Genomic DNA, 23,442 nt, shown 5'->3' on the forward strand with positions numbered 1-23,442 from the left:
GGCTTTTGAATCTTTGCCTTCTCTTCTCTCCACCACTGCTAAAAACATTACCTTGCTTTCCTCCACACTGTCTGTCATCTCTTCTATCCTTGGTTTCTTAGTCAGTGGCAATTTCTCTGCTTCTTCTGCCTCTTCTTCAATGACAGTCTCCTCTGCAACCTGACCAGCAGGTACAGTTAAAACTATAAGCCAAAGGACACCAATTGGAGGTGATGAATACATAGTAAAACAAAGAGACTTTGCTTACTTTGAATCAGACAATAAACTAAAATATAGGGCTTCCCTGGTGGCGCAGTGGTTAAGAATCTACCTGCCAATGCAGGGGACACGGGTTCAAGCCCTGGTCTGGGAACATCCCACATGCCGTGGAGCAACTAAGCCCGTGCTCCACAACTACTGAGCCTGCGCTCTAGAGCCTGTGAGCCACAACTACTGAAGCCCGTCCACCTAGAGCCCGTGCTCTGCAACAAGAGAAGCCACCGCAATGAGAAACCTGTGCACCGCAACGAAGAGTAACCCCTGCTCACCGCAACTAGAGAAAGCCTGCGCACAGCAATGAAGACCCAACGCAGCCAAAAAAAAAATCATCTAAACTGAAATATATTCTCTGATATCTCACTGTTCATATCTCTTTGGATTTTAGAATCAATAGGCAAGGCATGGCTTTACAGAGAGAAACCAAAAAGATTAGAGGCACTAAGAAGACCTCAGAAAGGAAGGGTGAAGATTTGCAGGTTTGGAAGCCATGCAGTTAAGACCCAACTCTGAGGCTTTTATATAGAAATGTCTGACTGTAGATCAGAAGCTGTGACCACTTAGCTTACAATTCTGCAGGAATAACTTATCTAAAGTAGGTCTGATATCTTAAATAAGAATTTTGAGAAAACTTTCATGAAAGCAGTTTGCCATTAGCTGTGTCTAATTTAACTATTTCTCTTCTCATAGATAAGTGAGAAAAGGGTCAACACACATATGCACACAACACACATGATGCACTACACACCTATCCGAATGGCTAAAATTTTAAAAAAAATAGTGATAACACCAAACGCTGGCAAGAATGTGGGAAACTGGATTATTCATAAATTGCTGGTGGAAATGTAAAATGGTACAGTCACTGTAGAAAATAGTTTGGCAGTGTTTTACAAAAGTAAACATGCATTTACCATATGACCCGGAAATTTTACTTTTGGACATTTACCCCAGAAAATTGAAAACTTATGTTCCCATACAACCTGTACACGATTGATCATAATAGCTTTACTCAGATATAGCCAAAACCTGGAGACAGATTAAGTAGGTAAATGGTTAACCAAACTATGGTACATCTATACCATGGAATACTACTCAGCAATAAAAAGAAATGAACTATTGATACAAACATCAACTTGGATAGACCTTAAGGAAATTATGCTGAGAGAAAAAAGCCAATGTCAAAAGGCTATATACTGTATGATTCCATTTATATAACATTCTTGAAATGACAAAAATATAAAGATAGAGAACAGATGAATTAGTTAGTGGTTGCCAGTGGTTAGGAATGAGGTGGGAAGGGAAGTGGCTATAACACAAGGAATACAGAGTAGCAAAAGGAATCTCGGTGATGGAACTGTTTTGTATCTCAACTTTGGTGGTGCTGATGCATTAAATTGCATAGAACACAAACTCACAAATGAATGCATATAAAACTGGAAAAAATCTCAATAAGGTTGGTGGATTGTACCAATGTCAATTTCCTGTCTGTAATATTGTACTAGAGTTATAAAAAAAGTTACCATTGGGGGAAACTGGGTGATAGGTATATGGGATCTTTCTGTATTATTTCTTACAACTATACATGAATGAATATATGATTATCTCAAAATAAAAAGTTAAAATTATACTTAGGTTTTAGGATGCATTGTGATTTTTGTTTAAAGCAGATTTACCTAGTTATTTGGTTTGGTTGATTTTAACATTAGCTTGTATTCCTTGAACACTCATCAACTGATAGCAGTAGAAAGCATCTTGGATATCTGCTAAGTGGAAATGGAAATTCTGTCTGGGATTAAAAATTTCTTACAATTAATTCACAAAATTTCAGCTCTCCTTCTTTGGGCCTGGTTAAATGCATCTGTAAAAAGTAGTGTAGTGGACTTCCCAGGTGGCGCAGTGGTTAAGAATCCGCCTGTCAAGGCAGGGGACACGGGTCTGAGCCCTGGTCAGGAACGATCCCAAATGCCGCGGAGCAACTAAGCCGGTGCACCACAACTACTGAGCCTGCACTCTAGAGCCCATGAGCTACAACTATTGAGCCCGTGCACCTAGAGCCCGTGTTCCGGGCTCAATGAGAAACCCTGCACACTGCAACGAAAAGTAGCCCCCGACAGGGCTTCCCTGGTGGTGCAGTGGTTGAGAGTCCGCCTGCCGATGCAGGGGACACGGGTTCGTGCCCCGATCCGGGAAGATCCCACATGCCGCGGAGTGGCTAGGCCCGTGAGCCGTGGCCGCTGAGCCTGCGCGTCTGGAGCCTGTGCTCTGCAACGGGAGAGGCCACAACAGTGAGAGGCCCTCGTACCGCAAAAAAAAAAAAAAAAAAAAAAGTAGCCCCCGCTAGCCGCAACTAGAGAAAGCCCTCATGCAGCAACAAAGACCCAACGCAGCCAAAAAAAAAAATAAATAAGTAATGTTTTTTTAATAAGTAATTTAAAAAAATTTTTTTAAAAAAGTAGTGTAGTTTATCTAGGCAAAACCTCAAATTTTATTTTTTTCCTTAAAACAACTTCGTTCTCATTTATTTAACTCCATTACAAGCAGAGGCTCTCACTTACTCAATGAGCCCCCCAAAACTTTAAATGATAATCATGTCCACAAAAATATCAGTGGTATATGTTCAAATAAGCTCCAAGAACTTATGATACCAAAGCCCGAGTTATAAAGGTTTAATTTCTACTGTTTCTTCCCATACTGCAAAGATCCATCAATTCAAATAATTTGAAAATTATAAAATCCCCATAATTATTTAGGCCAAATCAAAATTTTGATGACACAAAAGGTAATTATACCAACCCTCCTTCTTCAACGATTAGTTTCTTTCTTTTTTCAAAAAAAATTTACTTATGTATTTTTAAAATATGTAATACATTCACATGGTTCAAAGATTAAAAGCTATAAAAGCATATACATTGAAAAGCTTCCTATCCATCCCTAGCTACCCAGGTGCCCTGCCACAGGGGAACCAATGTTATCAGTGTTATTTCTGAATGTTCTTCCAGAGATAGTCTTTCCTATCCATCCCTAGCTACCCAGGTGCCCTGCTACAAGGGAACCAATGTTATCAATGTTATTTCTGAATGTTCTTCCAGAGATAGTCTAAGTCTATGAACATATTAGCAAATATACATATATTCCCCTTTTTTAAAAATACAAATGTGGCATACTCTACACACCCCTGCATCTTGCTCTTGTCACTTAATATATTTTGGAGATCAGACCATACTTGCATACAAGAATCTTCCTCATTGTTTTTTTATAGCTGCATAGTATTCCATTGCACGGGTGGTGTGTATCATAATTTATTTATCCAGTTCCTTAATGACTTCTACTTAGGTTCTTTGTAATCTCTGATGATTACAAATAATGCTGTAATGAATAATATAGTATATATGTCATTTCTGTGTGTGTGAATATAAATTCATAGAAAAATAACTTTTTAGCCAAAAGGTATAATATGCATCTTCAATACTGATACATATTGACAATTTGCTCTTCAGAGGATGCAGTAATTTACACTCTCACCAGTGATTTATAAGATTGCCTGTTTCCCCATACCCTTGACAATATAGTGCTTTAATGGTATCTTGCTGCAGTATTTATTTATATTTCTCTTGCATGAAAGAAGTAGGTTGAACGTATTTTCCTATTTTTTTCCTACTTTCTTTTCTGTGAACTACTAGTTGACATTATTTGCTCTTTTTTCTACCAGATTATTGGTTTTACTCACAGATTTTATATATATGAGGAGAAACAGCCTTTGCCAGCCTGGCTTCTGTTTCTTTTCCTTTTTCAGAGCTTCTTTGTCCCATCTGGCATCTGGCTTTCTCCCATTCCCACTACTTGCCCTAATGCCTCATATATATATATATATATATATATTTTTGGCCATACCACGTGGCCTGTGGGATCTTAGTTCCCCAACCAGGGATCGAACCCACGCCCCCTGCACTGGAAGTGCGGAGTCTTAACCACTGGACCGCCAGGGAAGTCCCCTTAATGCCTCATTTTTAGAGGTGTGTTGAGTGTCTAAAGTATCTTTTAATAAACAGTTGTTTAAATGGGATAACTCACCTTGCTGTCCATCTTGCATAGTTACAATAAATGGCTGGCCAATGCCTCCAGTAGGGATTGCAGTTTGGATATTACCCAGAGGGACTCCATCAGTCACTATGGTGATGACCCTCTGGCCTCCACTCCCCACCACTTGCTGGATTGATGAGTCAACAGAATTTCCTTCTATGATTTCCTCTGAATTAGCTACAGATGACAAAAGGAAACATAACATTTCAGCTTTAAAAAAAATAGAAGTACAGTAATTTCAGCCCCCTTAAAACTGATAATATCAGGGATAGAAAAACTTGAAAAAAAAAGTTAGATTCAACGCAGTTCACAAAAGCAAGCTCCTGTAAACAATGCTAAGTCAGAGACGAAAAGAAAACAGGGAGGGCTTCCCTGGTGGCGCAGTGGTTAAGAATCCGCCTGCTAATGCAGGGGAGACGGGTTCAAGCCTGGGAAGATCCCACATGCTGTGGAGCAACTAAGCCTGTGCACCACAACTACTGAAGCCTGCGAGCCTAGAGCCCGTAGTCTGCAACGAGAAGCCACCGCGATGAGAAGCCCGTGCACCGCAATGAGAAGTAGCCCCCGCTCGCCACAACTAGAGAAAGCCCGCACATAGCAATGATAGACCTAACACAGCCGAAAATAAAATAAATAAAAATAAATTTAAAAAATTGTTTTAAAAAGAAAGAAAACAGGGAATGCATTAGAACAGTGCTTTCTAAAATGTCTTCAGGGACTTCCCTGGTGGCGCAGTGGTTAAGAATCTGCCTGCCAATGCAGGGAACACGGGTTCGAGCCCTGGTCCAGGAGGATCCCACATGCCACGGAGCAACTAAGCCTGTGTGCCACAACTACTGAGCCCACGTGCCACAACTACTGAAGCCCGCACGCCTAGAGCCCGTGCTCCGCAGCAAGAGAGGCCACCACAGTAAGAAGCCCGTGCACCCCAACGAAGAGCAGCCCCCGCTCGCTGCAACTAGAGAAAGCCCGCGTGCAGCGACGAAGACCCAACGCAGCCAAAAATAAAAATAAATAAATAAGTAAAATGTCTTCATTGACATGTTAGCTTTCACTAAAGATAGGTTCTATGTACAAATACATTTTCAAAATGCTCGTTTAAATATGCTTAAATTTTTGTGTTTATTTTGTAGGAAGTATCAGAGACCCTAACAGACTAATGAGCATTGTGACTCTCTAATATAAAATAAGATATGCTGAATTTCCCAAACATATTTGATCTCAGAACTCCTTTTTCAGAAAGCATCTTGAAAGTCTAAACAACTTTAGAGAGCTTAGAAAAATAACTATAGAGATCTATTTCTATAAGAAATAAAGGCATTTAATAGTGAATTAACAAAATAATATGTCAAGAAGTCAAAACATTGAAGAAGTCTGATAGACAAAAATAGTAGATGGCTTCTCTCATCTGACAGATCAACAATAACATTAACAGCAATGATACTATGTGCCAGGTACCTTTCTAAGAGCTTTACATGTATCATGTTGAATAAAGATTTTCAGTTTGGTTAGTCAGTATCCCCAGTAACTATTAGGGGAAACAGCTCCTACCACTATGAAATTTCTATATCTAAAGAATCACAAGTAGAACTCTGCAATAAGTGGGGTAGGGACTATCCATATGAGACACATTCAGGCAGTTCAGTGGAAATAGAGCATCCACACCTCTTAGAAACGAAGAACAGTTAAATGTTATAGCTGAAAGGACCATGATAGGTAATCTAATCCAACCGTCATGTCAGAGATGAGGAGACTGAGACCTGGAGAAGTTAAATGATTTATCCAACATCAAAGAACAAATCAAAAGAATAACAAGCACAAGTTTAATACATTGCTTTTTCCTCTGCCATGCTGTTCACTCATACACATCTGAGTAGAGATCTTTATGATTGTTGTCAGTTGGAAAAATAGGATTGGAGGAATGTTCTCAGCATCCAAGTGTCAACGGCAGAAACAAATCAACAATCTGCTTTCATTTATGATGGAGCAGACTGCCAGAGGTTTCCAGAAAGATTCCTAAATGACTATTTAGCCCTACCTATGACTATTTGTCCCCTACCTATATGAAGCCTTAAGCCTTTTCCCTGTGGGTCACTAGCTTGGGCTAAGTGACCTGAAACCTTTCTGTTTTAAAATAAGAAGGGCACTATACAGAATGTGTCTTCACAAATCCACTGGAAATGCCAAAATAACATCTCCAGTGAAAATAGAAGCAAGCCAACCTGAGGTACAAAGAATATGACAATGAGCCAGATAGCAGTCCCATGTATTTTGATGCTTTAATACAAGATATTAAGGCTGCTATTTTGAATCATTCTATGATAGCATCAGACAAAGCATAACATAGAGTATTTCCAAAACTCTGCTAATATAAGACTAAACATTTCAATCTGATGCACCTGGAGTCAGGATAAACAAACTTGAAGCTGAAAAACTACAAAGGAATAACTTAGTTATTCTCTGATATTATTCAGCTGACTGATTATATCGCTTAGCGATTTTTCTTTCTGATGCTCAATGACTCTACATCCCTTTATCCTAGCTGTCTCTAACCATAATTCTTTAACATTTCATGCAAATTAAATCTGCTGGAGATTCAAAAGCAAAAGAAGAAATGGTGATTCACCCAGCAGATATCCCTTACCTACCTGTGGCTCTGTGTGAGTTGCAGAGGGGGGCTGATGCCTCAGCAAGAGCTGCAAGGGTGGCCAGCACTGAGGTGGTAGAATTTGAGAAGTGTACTGTTGAGGAGGCATGGGGGTCACCTATTTCGGTAAAAAAGGCAAATGAGGTCCAGCGGAGAGAATAAATTGAGATGAACTAAAAATGGCTTATTAAATCAAAACCTCAGCTTTTCACTCTAATGTGCTTAATCTTGCTCTCTAATGCAAACTTACAAAAACCAATTATCATGGTGTTAAAACTCTTAAGGTTTAAAGGCTTCTCTTTAAAGTGGATTAAGGTAATATGCTTGGTATAGGGCCACACTACATTCCCTTCATTTGATCATTCTCTTGGCATTGCCAATGCTGAGCACCAGTAGCTAACAGACCAAGAGTGCCACCCACTCCCTAGGCTGGCTATGCAGAGCTCTCCTTGGCACCAGGCAGTAAGGGTACAAAGCATGCCTCACCCCAAACTAAGCAGTGTTGAGGGAATAGGCCCCTCCTGGGCTTTATTCAACCATGCTACTTCTATTCATCAGCTAGAGAGGTGAGAAGACTAGCACTGACCTCAAGCGCAAAGACATTAAAAACGTGAAGTTTCACATATTGAATGTCAAAGGCTAAACAATTACCTACTTTACCTACTTTAGTTAAGTCATGATGTGCTTTTCAAAAACAATTTGTTCATAATCTTTTTCTCTTGTATCTGTGTGATACCCTTACAGCTAAGTTCCAAGAGGGAAGTGTATTAGATCTGGCAATAGGCACTCCTAACTTTATGAACTGAAAGTATTACTCAACAGTTTTGCATAAATCAAACTTTTATAACATGAATTTCATTTCCCTCTTTCACTATAATTTCAGAGATACTTATTGTACCAGTTGTGAATTAATTGCTTCTTGGCTGCAAATCCACCCTTCTTTGCCGTATCTTGTGATACTGAAGCTGGACCCCATAAATATTTCTTGTCATCTGGCATGAGATTAAGTTTTGTCATACAGAAGTAGTGGCTGCTCCCCTTACTGGCTATTCCTGAGTTCTCCTCTCCTCATAGTAGTTACTCCATTGTTACTAAAAAGTGTTTATAAATTAAGTTTATAAGCTTATAAATTATATACTTATAATATATATATTATTATATATGCATAATAAAATAAATATATTTATTTTATATGTACAATAAAATTACGTATAGTAAAACTACACCATATGTAGCTTTGTCATCTGACTGAAATGTGACTGATACACTTCTTTTTTTTCTTTTTTTTGCGGTACGCAGGCCTCTCACTGTTGTGGCCTCTCCTGTTGCAGAGCACAGGCTCCAGACGCGCAGGGTCCATGGCCATGGCTCACGGGCCCAGCCGCTCTGCGGCATGTGGGATCTTCCCGGACTGGGACACGAACCCATGTCCCCTGCATCGGCAGGCGGACTCTCAACCACTGCGCCACCAGGGAAGCCCTATTTTCTTTTTAAATGCGCTTTTTTTTTTCTTAATTTCATTTATTTTATTTTTGGCTGCATTGGGTCTTCATGCTGCACGCGGGCTTTCTCTAGTTGTGGCAAATGGGGGTTACACTTTGTTGCGGTGCACAGGCTTCTCATTGTGGTGGCTTCTCTTGATGCGGAGCATGGGCTCTAGGTGTGCAGGCTTCAGTAGTTGTGACACGCGGGCTCAGCAGTTGTGGCTCGAGGCCTCTAGAGCGCAGGCTCAGTAGTTGTGGCTCATGGGCTTAGGTGTTCAGCGGCATGTGGGATCTTCCTGGATCAGGGCTTGAACCCATGTCCCCTGCATTGGCAGGCGGATACCTAACCACTGCGCCACCAGGGAAGCCCTAAATGTATTCTTAAGTTCTCCCACTACTATGCTTAAAAAAAGTCAATTATCTATAAAGTACTTTAAAAAAACTTAAAGTTCTTTTCTGATATGATTAATCTAGTTAGTTTAACTGGTTTATAAATTTAAATTTCAGAAGATTTTTCCATAAAAAGGTGGATTACTTGTATAATACACATAGCTGCAAACTATCTTAATCAAAGCTTTTGGGTGATGACTGTGGGAGTGAAGATAAGGGTAGAGATAGTAATAATATCCTTATTTTAATTTCTCATGAAATACTCAGGGAACCAAATGGTCTGAGTAGAACACAGTGCTTGACCTCTAGAAAGGAGCCTGTGTCTATCTAATGACTTCAGTAAGAGCAAGATTCAGCTATAGCCTATACCCTAATTTTCCTGCTTAGTTCATGTTTTTCTTATCACTCAGACTATCGTACCAAGTGCTGACATAAAATTCACAGATGAAACAAACAAGGAATAAGCAATTTTTAGATATATGCCTCATGGAGGTTGGAATATATGTGACAGTAAATCACTAACAATAAAAAAAAGAGGCTGTTATTATTTTACCACAGTTAAAACACACACATACACACACACAAGCAAGGCTGTTATAATTAAAGTTCTAGGACAAACATCAGGTAGGCCACCAAGCTAAAGGAGAATACCTGGGTAGAACTGCTTCATGAGAAAGGCATTATATACTTCTTAGCATAAAATGATTCCAACCTAAGGGTGCTCTCCCTTTGATTCAAACATAATGACTCACCCAACTTCCCCTCAATAGCAAAATGAAGAACATATGTGACAAATTAGGTTTAGTATTCTGACATATACAGTTGAAACTGAAGAGATGATGCAAATTACCTCTTTAGACTTATCCCAGGTAGTTCTAGGAAAATAAAGTACTTTATTGTTAAATAATGTTAATTCCTTCATTCTCTTTAATATAAGACCCCACATCAAATAAAGTGAAATGTGCATGGTTGCTGTTGTTTTTGGAAGGGAAATGGCATTGTTAGTGACAACTTTTTACCTATTCAGAATGTGGCTTATATAAATAAATAAGCTCTTCAGACCAGGATTTAGGGTAGTGTGCTATGGTTGGCCAGGCAACCTCAGCAAACTAGATCCAGAAAAATTAAGTAACTTGCCCAGGGTCATGCAGCTAGTAAATGTCAGAGCCCAGATTAGAACCTAATTATTAGATTCCAAAGCCTGTACCCTTTATGAACCAATATAAGGCAATTTATATTTGACTTAGGAGTGCATCTTATGATTCTACTGAAACAGGAAATTCATCTTCATAACTTTGTTTTGCTCTGATTAATGTTTAAATTAGTCTGCCTTCCCAAATCACTGCAGTTTGATGGTGGCACTGATGACTGATATCTTTAAGTCACAAATGGAAAATTGAAAGCAAACTTTATAATCTGGATTTTGATATCAAAAATATCCACCAAGGACTTTCCTGGCAGTCCAGTGGTTATGACTCTGGGCTTCCAATGCAGGAGGCATGGGTTCAATCCCTGGTCGGGGAACTAAGATCCCACATGGTGTGGGGTGTAGCAAAAAAAAATCCACCAAAATGATAATCCTATGATACTTTCAGTTAATTCTTTTTTTTTTAAGGTCTTTCCAGTTAATTCTTAAAAATATTACTGGATGATGGGAAACAAGAGGCCTGCCCCACCATTCAGGAAAAGAAAATCCTTTAACCCAGTTAAATAACACAACCTGAATTTGTCTTATAACTTTTCCCTTTCTTTTATCTGCACTGATTAAGCATCAGATAAGCCAATTCCCTAAAGGGGAATAGCTAGGTAGAACTGCTTCATGAGTAAGATGACACTGGAGAGATCAGCTCTAATTATGTGACGGTTTAGCAATTTCAATTTGCCGTTGTCAACATACAGAAGAAAGAAGAGTAGGTTTGCCAAAAGCAACACGACAAGCATGATATAGGTCCATGGGAATCAAGACTAAGAATCTCTATCCTGAATGTCTTCATCTTTGCTTATCATTCCAGATAAGAATCTGCAGAATTTCAGTAGTTAGACTAAAGACTTAACTCTAGCTCTTTTTATTCAATACGTGTCTGTGAACATATAACTTTATTGGCTTCTAAAAACTTTTGGATTAAAAAAGCACTTGTTCTAATCAGTGAGGCTTGAACCACAACAAATCCAAATGGCTGTGAATATTCTGATTAACAGTGATTTTAAACAACAGTTGATAGTTATAAAATGAAGGTCACTACTGCCCCCTTGTGGGCATGATGGACTCAACCTTCACTGAGAAGTTATATTTCCACTTAACATTAGCTATTACTGAAGCCCTGCTATAAAGTGGGTACTGAAATACAAAATCTAAGTCTCACAACAACCTCATAAAGTAGATTATTATATCCCAATTTTATATATGAGTACAGAAGGCTTAGAGAAGTAATTTTTCCAAGGTCAAGCATCTTAGCCAAGTAATAAATCAGTATTTGAAAGCAGTTCTGAATGCAAAATTCTATGTATAGTGTGTTCTTTCTATTTTACAATGCCTCTCAATAATAATACCTCATTCAAGATCTTCCTTTGATATTTTACAAACTTAACTATGAATACAGTTGTGTATTTTTAAATGACAGTCAGAAACAGAAACCAAGAGTCAGTAGGAAAATTTATTTAAATGAGGACACAAGTTCCTTCATTGTAAAACAAGTATTTGTAAGGAGATGTTGAAAATAAACTCAATTTGCTCCTTTTTATTTTTATTTTTAAAAAATTTTTATTAGAGTATAGTTGATTTATAATGTTGTTTTAGTTTCTGCTGTACAGCAAAGTGGATTTGCTCCTTTTTAGATAGATATTTTTGCTAAAAACATACAAGTCTCAAAAGATCAACACCAAGTGCTTTTCTTTGCTATTTTGTTGTTATATATGTTCTCAAGAACAAATCAAGACTCTTACACTTTAGTCAAATAATCACATGTACCTCTTATATATATCAGCATTCCAACAACCATTTATATTTATTCTGCTTTGTTACTGCCTTAGACTATAAATATTTAACTATTTTCCTTAGCAGTACCATATTAAAGCACCCGTATATTTTCATTTAGGGGTCAGACATAACCCTTCAACAGATTAATCTGTAGAATATTTTACTTTTAACACAGTAAACACTTACGTACAATCCCAATGTATGATTTTCCCTTCCCTTAGAAAGAATAAGTGCATTAGCTTTTTTTTTTTTTTTTTTTTTTTTTAGATTTACGTTGGCCTCTCACTGTTGTGGCCTCTCCCGTTGCGGAGCACAGGCTCCGGACGCGCAGGCTCAGCGGCCACGGCTCATGGGCCCAGCCGCTCCGTGGCACGTGGGATCCTCCCAGACCGGGGCATGAACCCGCGTCCCCTGCATCGGCAGGCGGACTCTCAACCACCGTGCCACCAGGGAAGCCCAGTGCATTAGCTTTTAAATCTATTATAAATCTTCCATTTGAGGAATGTTTTAATAAAGGAGTGGGTATCAGGCAGGGTACCTATTCATCTCATAAGAAAACCTGTAATTCTGTTCATTTTAAGTCTAAGATAAATGTCACATTATCAGAACATTACCTGAGGTTGTTTTGGTGCTGGCTGAAGAAACAAGGCTTGCGAGGTTGACAACTTCTCCTGACGTGAAGATGAATGGGGTACCCATAGTCACAGGGTTGGCTCTCTCAGGATTAGCATTCACCTGATTCTGCATTGCTTCCTATAAAACAATGCAAGATATTTCAAAGTCAGAACACTTACTAACCAGCCTTAGTTATACAGTTACTGAACAGCCCCCCTACAATGCTCTGTCAAGCAGAACTAGTTCCGGTGCACAATGTCCCAGGGACCTCACAGTTCTCATTAAGACGACTGTTTTTTCTCAAACCAGGGCAACAGAGACATTAGATTGCTTTCCCAAGCTTATCTCTACTTTAGAAAAAAAAAAAGGTGTTATTATTTGCAAAAACTTCTAGACAATTCACTTAACCTCTCTGGATATTGGTTTTTAATTTGAAAAATAAAGGGGGTGGCCTAAAAAGTAATTTCCAGCACTAATATTCTATGATCAATTATGTACAAGACAATGTGCTAGCTGGAGATCCCTGCAGAGAATCCACACAGAACAATATTCTCCAGAGTTTTGTCCAACTACTTATTCCATTCTGCCATTGAAGAAATCCCTAAGAGAATATATAACAAGCAAATAAATGAGTGCCGGATTTTAAAGTCTAGTTCCATATGCTGCACTTCTGCTTCTAGAGATATCTGCACAATTTCGGTATAAAGATGCTTATCTTTATTTTATTTTTTTACTTTCATAAGCAGTTTTCTACAAACATGATCACTACTAAAAAAAAGTCAAATTATAAAAGGGCTCTAAACAAGGAATTGAAAGTTGAAGAGAATAACCAGTCTATAGGGAACCATATGTCAGAAAAAACCAACCAACCTCTGATAATACAGTAGAAATGGTTATTTTTTTACATATAATTATCCCCTTGCTAAGAGCTTCAATTGAAACAGATTATCCATTCTCTCTGATTACTGTAAAATTCCTTCTTTACCCTCCATTATCACTTCCTTAATTCAAGCCTTCATTGGCTCTTGCCTGGCCTAATGAAGGTCTTCAGCATTAAGTGTCTTCTCTCTCAAGTCTGTACCACACTCCAAACAATCATCGTTTTAAAAAATCTTATCATATCAATTCTCTACTTAAAAGCTTCTATTGGATCCCCCTTGCCCACAAAATAGTCCATACTTTTTTTTTTTTTTTTTTTTTGCGGTACGCGGGCCTCTCACTGTTGTGGCCTCTCCTGTTGAGGTCCAGACATGGAGGCTCAGCGGCCATGGCTCACGGGCCCAGCTGCTCCGCGGCACGTGGGATCTTCCCGGACCTGGGCACGAACCTGCGTCCTCTACATCGGCAGGCAGACTCTCAACCACTGCGCCACCAGGGAAGCCCAATAGTCCATACTCTTTTGCATGCCATCTAACAACCCTATGTTCAGAACTCAGCCTCTCAAGCCTTAGCTCCTGCCACTCCCAAACTCTGCTTCTCTTGCCCAATCTCTGGTCACAGAACTACTTACTCTTTCCTGAATATTCCATGTCCTTTCCCACCTCTGTCTTTGATTTGCTTTTTCTAGCCTAGAATATCATCTTCTCACACCTCTGCCTACTACTCCTTCAAAACTCAGTTCAGAGCCTACATATACTTTAATCCTTGCCTTAAGCATTATCAATACTCCCTCCTGTAATACTTACTAGGTATCTGTTTACCACCATAGTACTGTAATGCTTTATATCTTGTCTTTACCTTCATCATACTGTAAACACTCCAAGGACAGGGCTATGTCCTACTAATCTTTGTATCTCTCATCCTGTTATTTCCTGATATACCAGTGCTGGCTTAGGAAATCAATGGATGATATCATCACAGCTGATTTTTAATTTTGAGATGGCTTCCTTATGACTCAATATGCTTTAGAGCTATGTACTATCTCACAAGAGCTGATGTATATTCATAAAACATAAAGAGATTTTTAATATTATCCCAAGTCAAGTTTAATTAGAAAGGGAAATTTTCATGGAGAAAAAACATTCCAAAGCCAAATAAAAACTTATTTTTGTACTGGCCACAACATTGTTCTTCAATCACCATGAATAATTCAGGGCTTTATAGAATATTATTATTTTTTTAAAGATACTAATGACACTGAGTCACAAGATTGAGACATAATGGAAGTATTACTTTGATAAGATAGAGAAAATTCAGTTTTGATTCAGCTCCTACAAAAAATCCTTAACTTCAACTGAAGTATACTGTGGTGTATAAAAAGAACAGGACCTGAAGGATGACCAGAATCTCAGCATTGTTTTTCTCCAGGGCTATGTCAAAGGCAGATTTATCAAACTTGCTGAAAGCATGGACATCAGCTCCATATTTGATAAGTAGCTCTACAACATCTCGATGGTGGTGCTCTGTGGCCCAGTGCAAAGCTGTCATCTTCAGCATGTCCTTGGCATTCACATCTGCACCATTCTGTCATAGAAAAGTAATTTTTTTCAAAGAGACACTGGTTACAGTAGCACAGGTACAATATCCCATCACCATATACAGAGGATTTCCATAGAGATTACACATATTCAAATTTAGAAATGTTTAAGAAATATCAAAGGGAAAAACATGTCTCCTGAATTCAAATTCTCCTGAATGCTCATAGACACAATGCCTTAAATGAGAGGACCTTTTAAGGACATAGTTGGAAATTATAACAGATGGGAGAGGAAGGGGAAAAGAACAGATTTTTGTTGCATTTATTAACAGAGAGCTGAGTGCCTGAAAAAATAGGCATAAGATCAGAGAACACCTGCAGAAGAAAAATGAAGAAAGTTCAATAAAGTTTGTTTAGCCTTTAAAAACTTAGAAAATAAAATCCTCATAGCCACGATGACTCTTGAAAGAGATGCAATTCAATACTATAAACTGTCCTAAACTTAATCTTTCCCAACCTAGTTTCCTACCACCTGTTGAAGTAAAAAAAACAGGGAGGTATTTGTCTTTTTTACAATATAGACCCCCTCACTCTTCTTGCTTTACCCTAACAAGTAGTTCCACGATGTGTGCATGTCCATCAGCTGCAGCCATGTGCAAGGGGGTCCTGTCCACTTTGGTCCGGGCATCCCTGCTAACGCCTGCTCGAAGGAGCACTTCTGCTGTGGAATAATGACCATACTGGGCTGCAAGGTGGAGGGGTGATGTTCCAAGCTGTGGGAAAATAATACTCATTTAATATCAACTGTGTGCAGAGTCCTAAATCATTACTGGAGGGATACAAATGAACAACAGGTGACGCCTAGGTTCCTGTCCTTGGAGAGAGAAACTGGCTGGACAGATAAGCTGAAGAAATTATTTCATTAAAATTAATACACTAATGGACAAATAAATATACGACCAATTAAAGAAGCACTAAGTATAATGGATTTAAGTCAGGTAGACTTACCAGGTAAAATTCCATAAAGGGTATGATTTTAAATAGGGCTTAGAAGAAGGTTAAAAAAAATGGATAGAAAAGAGCATTCTGAGTCAGGGATAAAGGGAAGGGATAGGCAAGTTCAAAACAATTCTAGGAAAAGGGCAGAGACTAGAAAGTTACATGTGAAATTTAGGGTACAAATTTAATTGGTTGAAAGAGAAGTTTGTTACCACAGTAAAGCTAAGCAAAAATACTGATGAGATGAAGTGCCCCCCCGCACTCCGCAGAAAAAAATAGCAATGGTGTGTCAATAGCAATAAGCACGTCTGTATCATCTCAAAGTAAGTCTTGTTACTAATCACAGTTATCTATCAGCATCCATTTTGGCCAGAGATCTATTCCTTTTTCGTGTTATGCTCTCTATTTTAAAACCTATTTTGTTATTCTTTGCTTTTCATATATTTACTCTCTTTACCTGATTGGATTTAATTCACATTGCTCTTTTCAGGCCTATTTATAGAAATGCTAATCTCATGGGTTTCCTTTCTTCCTTTTTGTGAAGTGCTAAGAAACTGCTGGCCTCTAAATTTATGAATTAATCACCCCAGAACAGAGGACAGTGCTTATCGAATTGTTAAAATTAGGCAATGCTTACAAAATCTATGAATACTAAGCAAACCCATGTTATAACCGGGACCTGGATCTTCTGACACTCTGCTCTCCAAGTTGACTGTCTGAACTCATGAAATTACACCTTTCTCTTTAATGTTTTTTAACAGTGGTAAAGGAAATAAAATGGCTAGGCTATTCCTTATTAATGAGGACATTTTAGAGAAAAGGAAACAAGGAGTTTCATTAGTTTAGAAATGCACTCAGTACACTGATTTTGTTTAATTTCTAGCTAATTACAGCCTATAACCCAAGTACACTCCAGGGAGAAGTAAACCTTTAGAAAATACTCTAAAAATTAAAACACTATAGGGCTTCCCTGGTGGTGCAGTGGTTAAGAATCTGCCTGCCAATGCAGGGGAAACAGGTTCAATCCCTGGTCCGGGAAGATCCCACATGCCGCGGAGCAACTAAGCCCATGGGCCACAACTACTAGAGCCCACGCAACTAGAGCCCATGCTCTGCAACAAGAGAAGCCACTGCAATGAGAAGCCTGCGTACCACAACAAAGAGTAGCCCCCACTCTCTGCAACTAGAGAAAGACCGCAAGCAGCAACGACGACCCAATGCAGCCAAAAATAAATAAATAATTTTTTTTTGTGTGTGTGTGGTACGCGGGCCTCTCACTGTTGTGGCCTCTCCCGCTGCGGAGCACAGGCTCCGGACGCGCAGGCTCAGCGGCCATGGCTCACGGGCCCAGCCGCTCCGCGGCATGTGGGATCCTCCCGGACCAGGTCACGAACCCGTGTCCCCTGCATCGGCAGGCGGCCTCCCAACCATTGCGCCACGAAGGAAGCCCCAAAAATAAATAAATAATTTTTAAAAAATTATAGAAAATCACAAGTATATAGTATCTTACAATTACCACCCATATATCCACAGGAGATTCTTTCAATTTGGAAACTAAAAGAAAAGGAAAACCACATATTCAGATGAGGCAAAGAAAATGAAATGCTTGTAAGGAGACTGAGGCAGAAAGAGAATGAAGAAAAATCAGTACAGACTGTTTAGCCTTTATGAAAAAGGTTGGTAACAGCGCACGCTGGGAATAATTAAGAGAGCTTACCCAGTCTGTGGTGAATGGGGCACCATTTGCCATCAATGTTCTCACTTCATCATCTTGGCCTTTTCTTGCTGCTTCTAGCAACCTCTTCCCCAAGTCCACCAAAGACATCTTTATGCATAGGAACACAAATTTTTGGGAAGCTGTCACTCAAACACAAGGAAAGCTGCCTGTAAAATGTTTTTAGAAGACCTCTTGTATGTATGTTTTTAGCAGACCTCTTGTATATATGTAAGATACTTCTCAAGCAGACTATCTGATAAGGCACTTCTTTTCTACTTCATCTAACACAAACAGTCAGATATTTGGGAAGTTTCTGGCCCTAAACCATAGTTCCCTCACCTTCAATCTCCAGAAAAATACTTTGGAAATATGTGAAACACATTACTGCCTTTCTAGCTTAAGGAATCAATAAAACAGCATTTCACCCCTTTGAAACAACCATGGGTAGAAATAGTACATTACAACAAAAAATGAATAGATAAACCGAGGATACTGAGACTCAGGTACATGGCAGACACTTTTTCAAAAATGAACAGAGACGTCACTGCACCTGTTGAAGGTGTCTCAGCAACACCTAGAGTTTTTTTTTAAACAAAGTCATCAGCTTGGCCAGATTACATACTTTGTTTAAAAGTATAGTTATGTCTAAAATCATTACAGTTTTTCACTTAATAATTTGGGCATTATTAAATCTTTGTGAAAGCTCATAGTAAAAAAGCATCTGAGTAGGAGAGATTTTTTATTCCCTGTAAAAGGCATATAGCCAACTCTCAGTTATTTAGGGTAAAAGAAAAACAAAACTGTTGCTAAACACATGAAATCAAAGGTAATAAATGGTGGAGATTAAGTCTGAAGAGCATGCAAAATGGTCATTTAAATGGGTGGTTACTGGGACTTCCCTGATGGCACAATGGTTAAGAATCTGCCTGCCAATGCAGGGGACACGGGTTTGATCCCTGGTCCAGGAAGGTCCCACATGCCGCGGGGCAACTAAGCCCGTGTGCCACAACTACTGAGCCTGCGCTCTAGAGCCCATGAGCCACAACTACCGAAGCCCGTGCGCCTAGAGCTCGTGCTCCGCAACAAGAGAAGCCACGGCAATGAGAAGCCCACCCACTGCAACAAAGAGTAGCCCCTGCTCGCAGCAAATAGAGAAAGCCCGTGGGCAGCAACGAAGACCCACTGCAGCGCCCCCCCACCCCAAATGATGGTTACTGTAAATCAGAAACTGGCCTGGGTATAAAGGATACCCAGGATAGTGAGAAGTTTCTATATTCAATGCAGAATTGTCTGAATGGTATATAATCACCACTCACTACAAATCTTCCAACCAACGAGGAAACGGCTATTCTTGATAAATTTAATTTTTATTATGTTTCCTTTCAACTTGTACTGCTTTGTCCATATTGTAAAAAGTAATTTCTCATTTTAAAAAATGAACAAAGAGAGTCTGCCATTTCAAGGAAGACAATTGGCAGTATTTACTGCCAATTATCAATTATAATTTCAGCTTCCATGCAAAAAACAGAATTTTGGGAATATCCACCTCCATGAGCTGATAGCTCACTATAAACTTTTCTCATAAAAGTAGTGGTGATACTAATGAATGTGATTTTTTAATACTGTATAAAATGCATCAACATTTGGAGGATGGGAATTATTTGGTGAACCAGTATTTTTCAAATGACCAATGCATGTTACAAAATCGGTAAAAAGATTCATTCAAAGTGAAAGCAGATCAATGGGTTTTAAGGTAATCAAGTATAAAACATTCATTGACATGGTTTCAGATTCCTCATTGCAACTAACTTTTAAGAAATTGCCACTTGTTGTAACATCAAAGAAGAATATCCACAATTACCTGAACAAGCTATTAAAATACTCCTCCTTTCTCCAAGTACATATTGCAAAAGATTGAATGTAGAATAGATATGAAAATAAGAAATACATATGAAAATTATTAAGCCAGAAGTTAAAGAGATTTGCAAAAATATAAAACAATGCCATTTTTTTTTGTTTTTGGCTGTGCTTGTGGGATCTTAGTTCCCCCCCGGCCAGGGATTGAACCCAGTCAGTGAAAGCACCAAGTCCTAACCACTGGACTGCCAGGTAATTCCCAAACAATGTCATTCTTCTCACGATTTCTTTAACTTGGAAGTTATTTACTTTCATAAAATTTTGTTATTTATGTTAACATGTAATGGATTTATTATTGTATTTTAATTAACATTTAACAATTAATTTCAAAACAGTAAATAGCAATAGATACAGCAGATTGGAGTCCTTAATAATTTTTAAGAATATTAAAACCTGAAAACCAAAACTTTTGAGAATCATCTAGCCACTATGTGATTTAGATTTATTTTATTTAATATTCCAATCTATATCATAGAATATTGTGCTCAAACATGGGTATCCAGGAGACCACTAGGGGAGATTGTTCAACATGAATATATAGTCTAGGCCCTGTGACTGGACTGGAGCAGAGGATGAATTTTAATAGTGTGAAAGTCTATAATCTGATCTAAGTTTTTATGACTTAAGAAAATGTTACAGAAAAAATGATAGCATACCCTTCTTACAGAAAACTTATATTTGCATTCCTCCATGGTTATCTTTCTTTTAAAATATCAAACCTGCCTTTCAATTTAGTTATTACTATTTATTTATTTATTTATTTATGGCTGTGTTGGGTCTTCATTGCTGTACGCGGGCTTTCTCTAGTCGCGGCGAGCGGGGGCTACTCTTCCTTGCGGTGCTCGGGTTTCTCACTGCAGTGGCTTCTCTTGCTGTGGAGCACGGGCTCTAGGCACGCGGGCTCAGTAGTTGTGGCTTGCAGGCTCTAGAGTGCAGGCTCAGTAGTTGTGGCGCACCGGCTTAGTTGCTCCGCGGCATGTGGGATCTTCCCGGGCCAGGGTTCGAAACCCGTGTCCCGTGCACTGGCAGGTGGATTCTTAACCACTGCTCCACCAGGGAAGTCCCTACTAATAGTTTTTGGTTTTGGCTGCACCCATGCCCGCCGTTGTGGAAGCGCAGTCCTAACCACTGGACTGCCAGGAAGTCCCAACTAATAGTTTAAAACAAGAACAAACATTGTTAATCAACTATACTCCAATATAAAATAAAAAGTTAAAAAAAAAAGAAAAAAACAAACTGATAGAAACAGTGAAAAAAAAGAACAAAATTTTAGGTGGTTCATTAGCAGAAATGACTCACATTTTCTCAAATTATACTATATATAAAAAGTGTATCACCAAGACGCAAACACCTCTACTGGGAATTCCCTGGAGGTCCAGTGGTTAGGACTTGGTGCTTTCACTGCCGGGGCCAGGGTTCAATCCCTGGCTGGGGAACTAAGATCCCACCAGCGCACAAAGCGTGGCCAAAAAAAAAAAAAAAAAAAGTAAAGTCATAGAATGTCCTTTTCCCGAGATGTTTTAAAAAGACAGATGAGAGAGGAAAGTCCTCCTAGGAAGGGGGAGTAGAATAAGATGATGTCAAGTGGCTCAAGGAATTCTGTGAGAATAGGAGAAAGCTAACGGGAAGGAGAAATGGAAGCGAAGAATCCATGATCTGACGACATTTTCTTCTTTTTCTATTGCACACGTCCCCACTGGGCCGCCAGCTGTACAAACAACTGTGCAAGAACTGGAGGCGGGGCCCTTACTGCTCTTGCTCAGATTACTGAGCTCACTAATAATCTTTAGGCTATTACTGGGGTCAGAGAATTAGGGTCTCCGTTTTCTCCTGTATCACAACTCCTCCCGTGCCTCACAGCGACGTTCTGTCTTTTTGGAAGAAGGAGCAGGGAGCCACGGTCTCAGCCTAGGGGGCAGCCCCCGGTCCGGGCTCCGCGCTGCCTCCTAGTGGTCACCTCTGTGGCCTTGGCTTCCCTCGGTCCAGCTCCCCAGCCCCAGATCTTACACCCACCCCATTCTTCACCTCCTCCCAGTCCCCTCCCCTTCCTCCCGGCAGCATCCCCTTCCTCTCCTTCCCCCAGCCGCCCCGGCTCTGGTGAAGGGGCACCGCTCCGTCTGCATCCAGAAGTCCGGGGCTGGGCTGAGAAGCGGTGCAACTTTTACAAGGCAGCCTCCCTCCCAGCCGTGACACCCCCCGATTCCACGCATCTCTTCTTCCTCCTCACCTCCTCGTCCGGGACGTTGCCGGCTGTGTTTTCACCGAGCCCGCCAGTTTGGTCCTGTTTCCTTCTCTAGTTAAGACTCCCTGTCACTGACGGTTACTTTTTGACCTTTTCACATATGCATATTTTGGGGGCCTTTAACCCCCCCCCTCGCGGAGAAATGGAGGCAGCAAAATGGCGGACCCGGAAGTGAATACGGCGAATATAATTTCTGGCGGAGGAATCTATGAAGAAAAAATGATTAGAAAAGCCACATTTGCATTCAAACAGAAGGGTGATGTACCCCAGAGCCTCATTTTCTATTCCCGGAAGGGCTTTGAGGTAAAATAGTGTGTATCCGAGACATTTTAGACGGGACTATTTAGCGAGGCGGAGTATTATCGATTACGTGTCTTATAGTTCCGGCAGGGGACGGACCCGATGGTTTGTTTTGGCGCCAAGAGCCCCGCAAACCGCTGAGAAATCGGATTTTGCATCGGTCCTGCTCTCTCTTGCTTGTTTTTAGGGGGCTTAGGGTTGATGAGAAAACCCTATTTCTCTGTCTCAACCTCGGGTGAAGATGTTTGGGACATTGCTGGCTTTGCGCATGAATTGAGCTCTGGTGCCGGACGGCCACATTTCCAGATACAGCCTTAATGTAAGGAGCCCAGAGCCAAGCTGTCAGCGCGAATATTGAAACAACGGAGTCATTTCTTCGTGGGGGGCCTGGAAGAGGATGGAGCATGAGTTTGCAAATCCATTTAAGTACTTTATTTACCAAACAGTTGATTCCCATCTCCACCCGCCGTTCTCCTTGAACTAAAGGACAGCGAGAAGTCGGGAAGGAAGACCTTCAAAAATAAGTAAAAATAGAGGACATATCACTGCTCCACTCTTTATTCGATTTTGGCTTTTGTCGTTGATGGTGGGCCTTTCAAAGTCTACGGGGAAGATTTACATGATACCTCCTCTGGATTTCTTTTTTTGTAATTTATTTTATTGAAGTATATAGTTGATTTACAATGTTGTGTTAATTTCTGCTGTACAGCAAAGTGATTCAATTGTACATATATTCTTTTTTATATTCTTTTCTATTCTGGTTTATCACAGGATATTGAATATAGTTTCCTGTGCTATACAGTAGGACCTTGTTGTTTATCCATTCTATATATAATAGCTTACATCTGCTAATCCCAAACTACTAATCCACCCCTTTTCTGAATTTCTCTAGATCCTGTTCATGTACTTTAAAGGATTTACGGCATACTGCCCAAATTGGTATTTGCAGCTTCCCTTTTTGAAGGTCAAAATCATTGTCTCATTCTTGTTTACAACCTCTCTGTTGTCCGACTCTGTCTCATATAGTAGGCACCCATAAACTACTTGTAAATTAGTCCAAATAGTTTTTTTTTTTTAATGAGGTGAGTTATAAGTAAGCAGATAATGTATTTGGGTTAATTCGTTTATTTTGTTAGGCACCCAGGCTGAGATAATGCAGTGCAGATTTAATGCCATAGGTGCCTTCTGAGGCATCTGGAATTGTTACCTCAGATACTGGTAGTCAGTGGGCAAGCACAAGAATGGTTGGTTACAGCTTTCTCCCAAAATACTTTAAATAATTTCAAGCTGATTTCACCCTTGTTATCTATCTGTTCAACTTGAAATTCATCATTTTAATGTATAAAGGCTACTCAAACCCTTCCGCAAAGTTGAATATTAGATAAAATATATAAGCTGAACTT

The 23,442-nt window shown here is 39.6% G+C and overlaps 1 protein-coding gene across 8 annotated transcripts in view; it reads right to left on the minus strand.

Annotated features, from left to right (window-relative positions):
- The window catches only part of GABPB2 (GA binding protein transcription factor subunit beta 2), a 32,388-nt gene extending 9,021 nt beyond the window's left edge, over positions 1–23,367 (minus strand). For 5 of the 8 annotated variants that reach the window (XR_012333235.1, XM_033859823.2, XM_033859829.2 and 2 more), the window contains exons 1-8: positions 21,725–23,367; positions 17,581–17,688; positions 15,470–15,637; positions 14,717–14,911; positions 12,448–12,586; positions 6,984–7,100; positions 4,327–4,512; positions 52–182 (exon numbers count right to left, since the gene is read on the minus strand). Coding sequence is in view for 7 of the 8 variants with exons in the window: in XM_033859823.2 (XP_033715714.1) it covers positions 52–182; positions 4,327–4,512; positions 6,984–7,100; positions 12,448–12,586; positions 14,717–14,911; positions 15,470–15,637; positions 17,581–17,688 (1,044 nt within the window). In the remaining variant the exon portion in view is untranslated. Of the gene's footprint in view, positions 1–51; positions 183–4,326; positions 4,513–6,983; positions 7,101–12,447; positions 12,587–14,716; positions 14,912–15,469; positions 15,638–17,580; positions 17,748–21,724 lie in introns of all 8 variants that reach the window. The other 3 variants (XM_033859819.2, XM_033859817.2, XM_033859834.2) reach the window with 3 other exon arrangements.
- Between the last annotated feature and the right edge of the window lie 75 nt (positions 23,368–23,442).

The sequence above is a fragment of the Tursiops truncatus genome, chromosome 1, assembly GCF_011762595.2.
Source record: "Tursiops truncatus isolate mTurTru1 chromosome 1, mTurTru1.mat.Y, whole genome shotgun sequence".
Lineage (NCBI taxonomy): Eukaryota > Metazoa > Chordata > Mammalia > Artiodactyla > Delphinidae > Tursiops > Tursiops truncatus.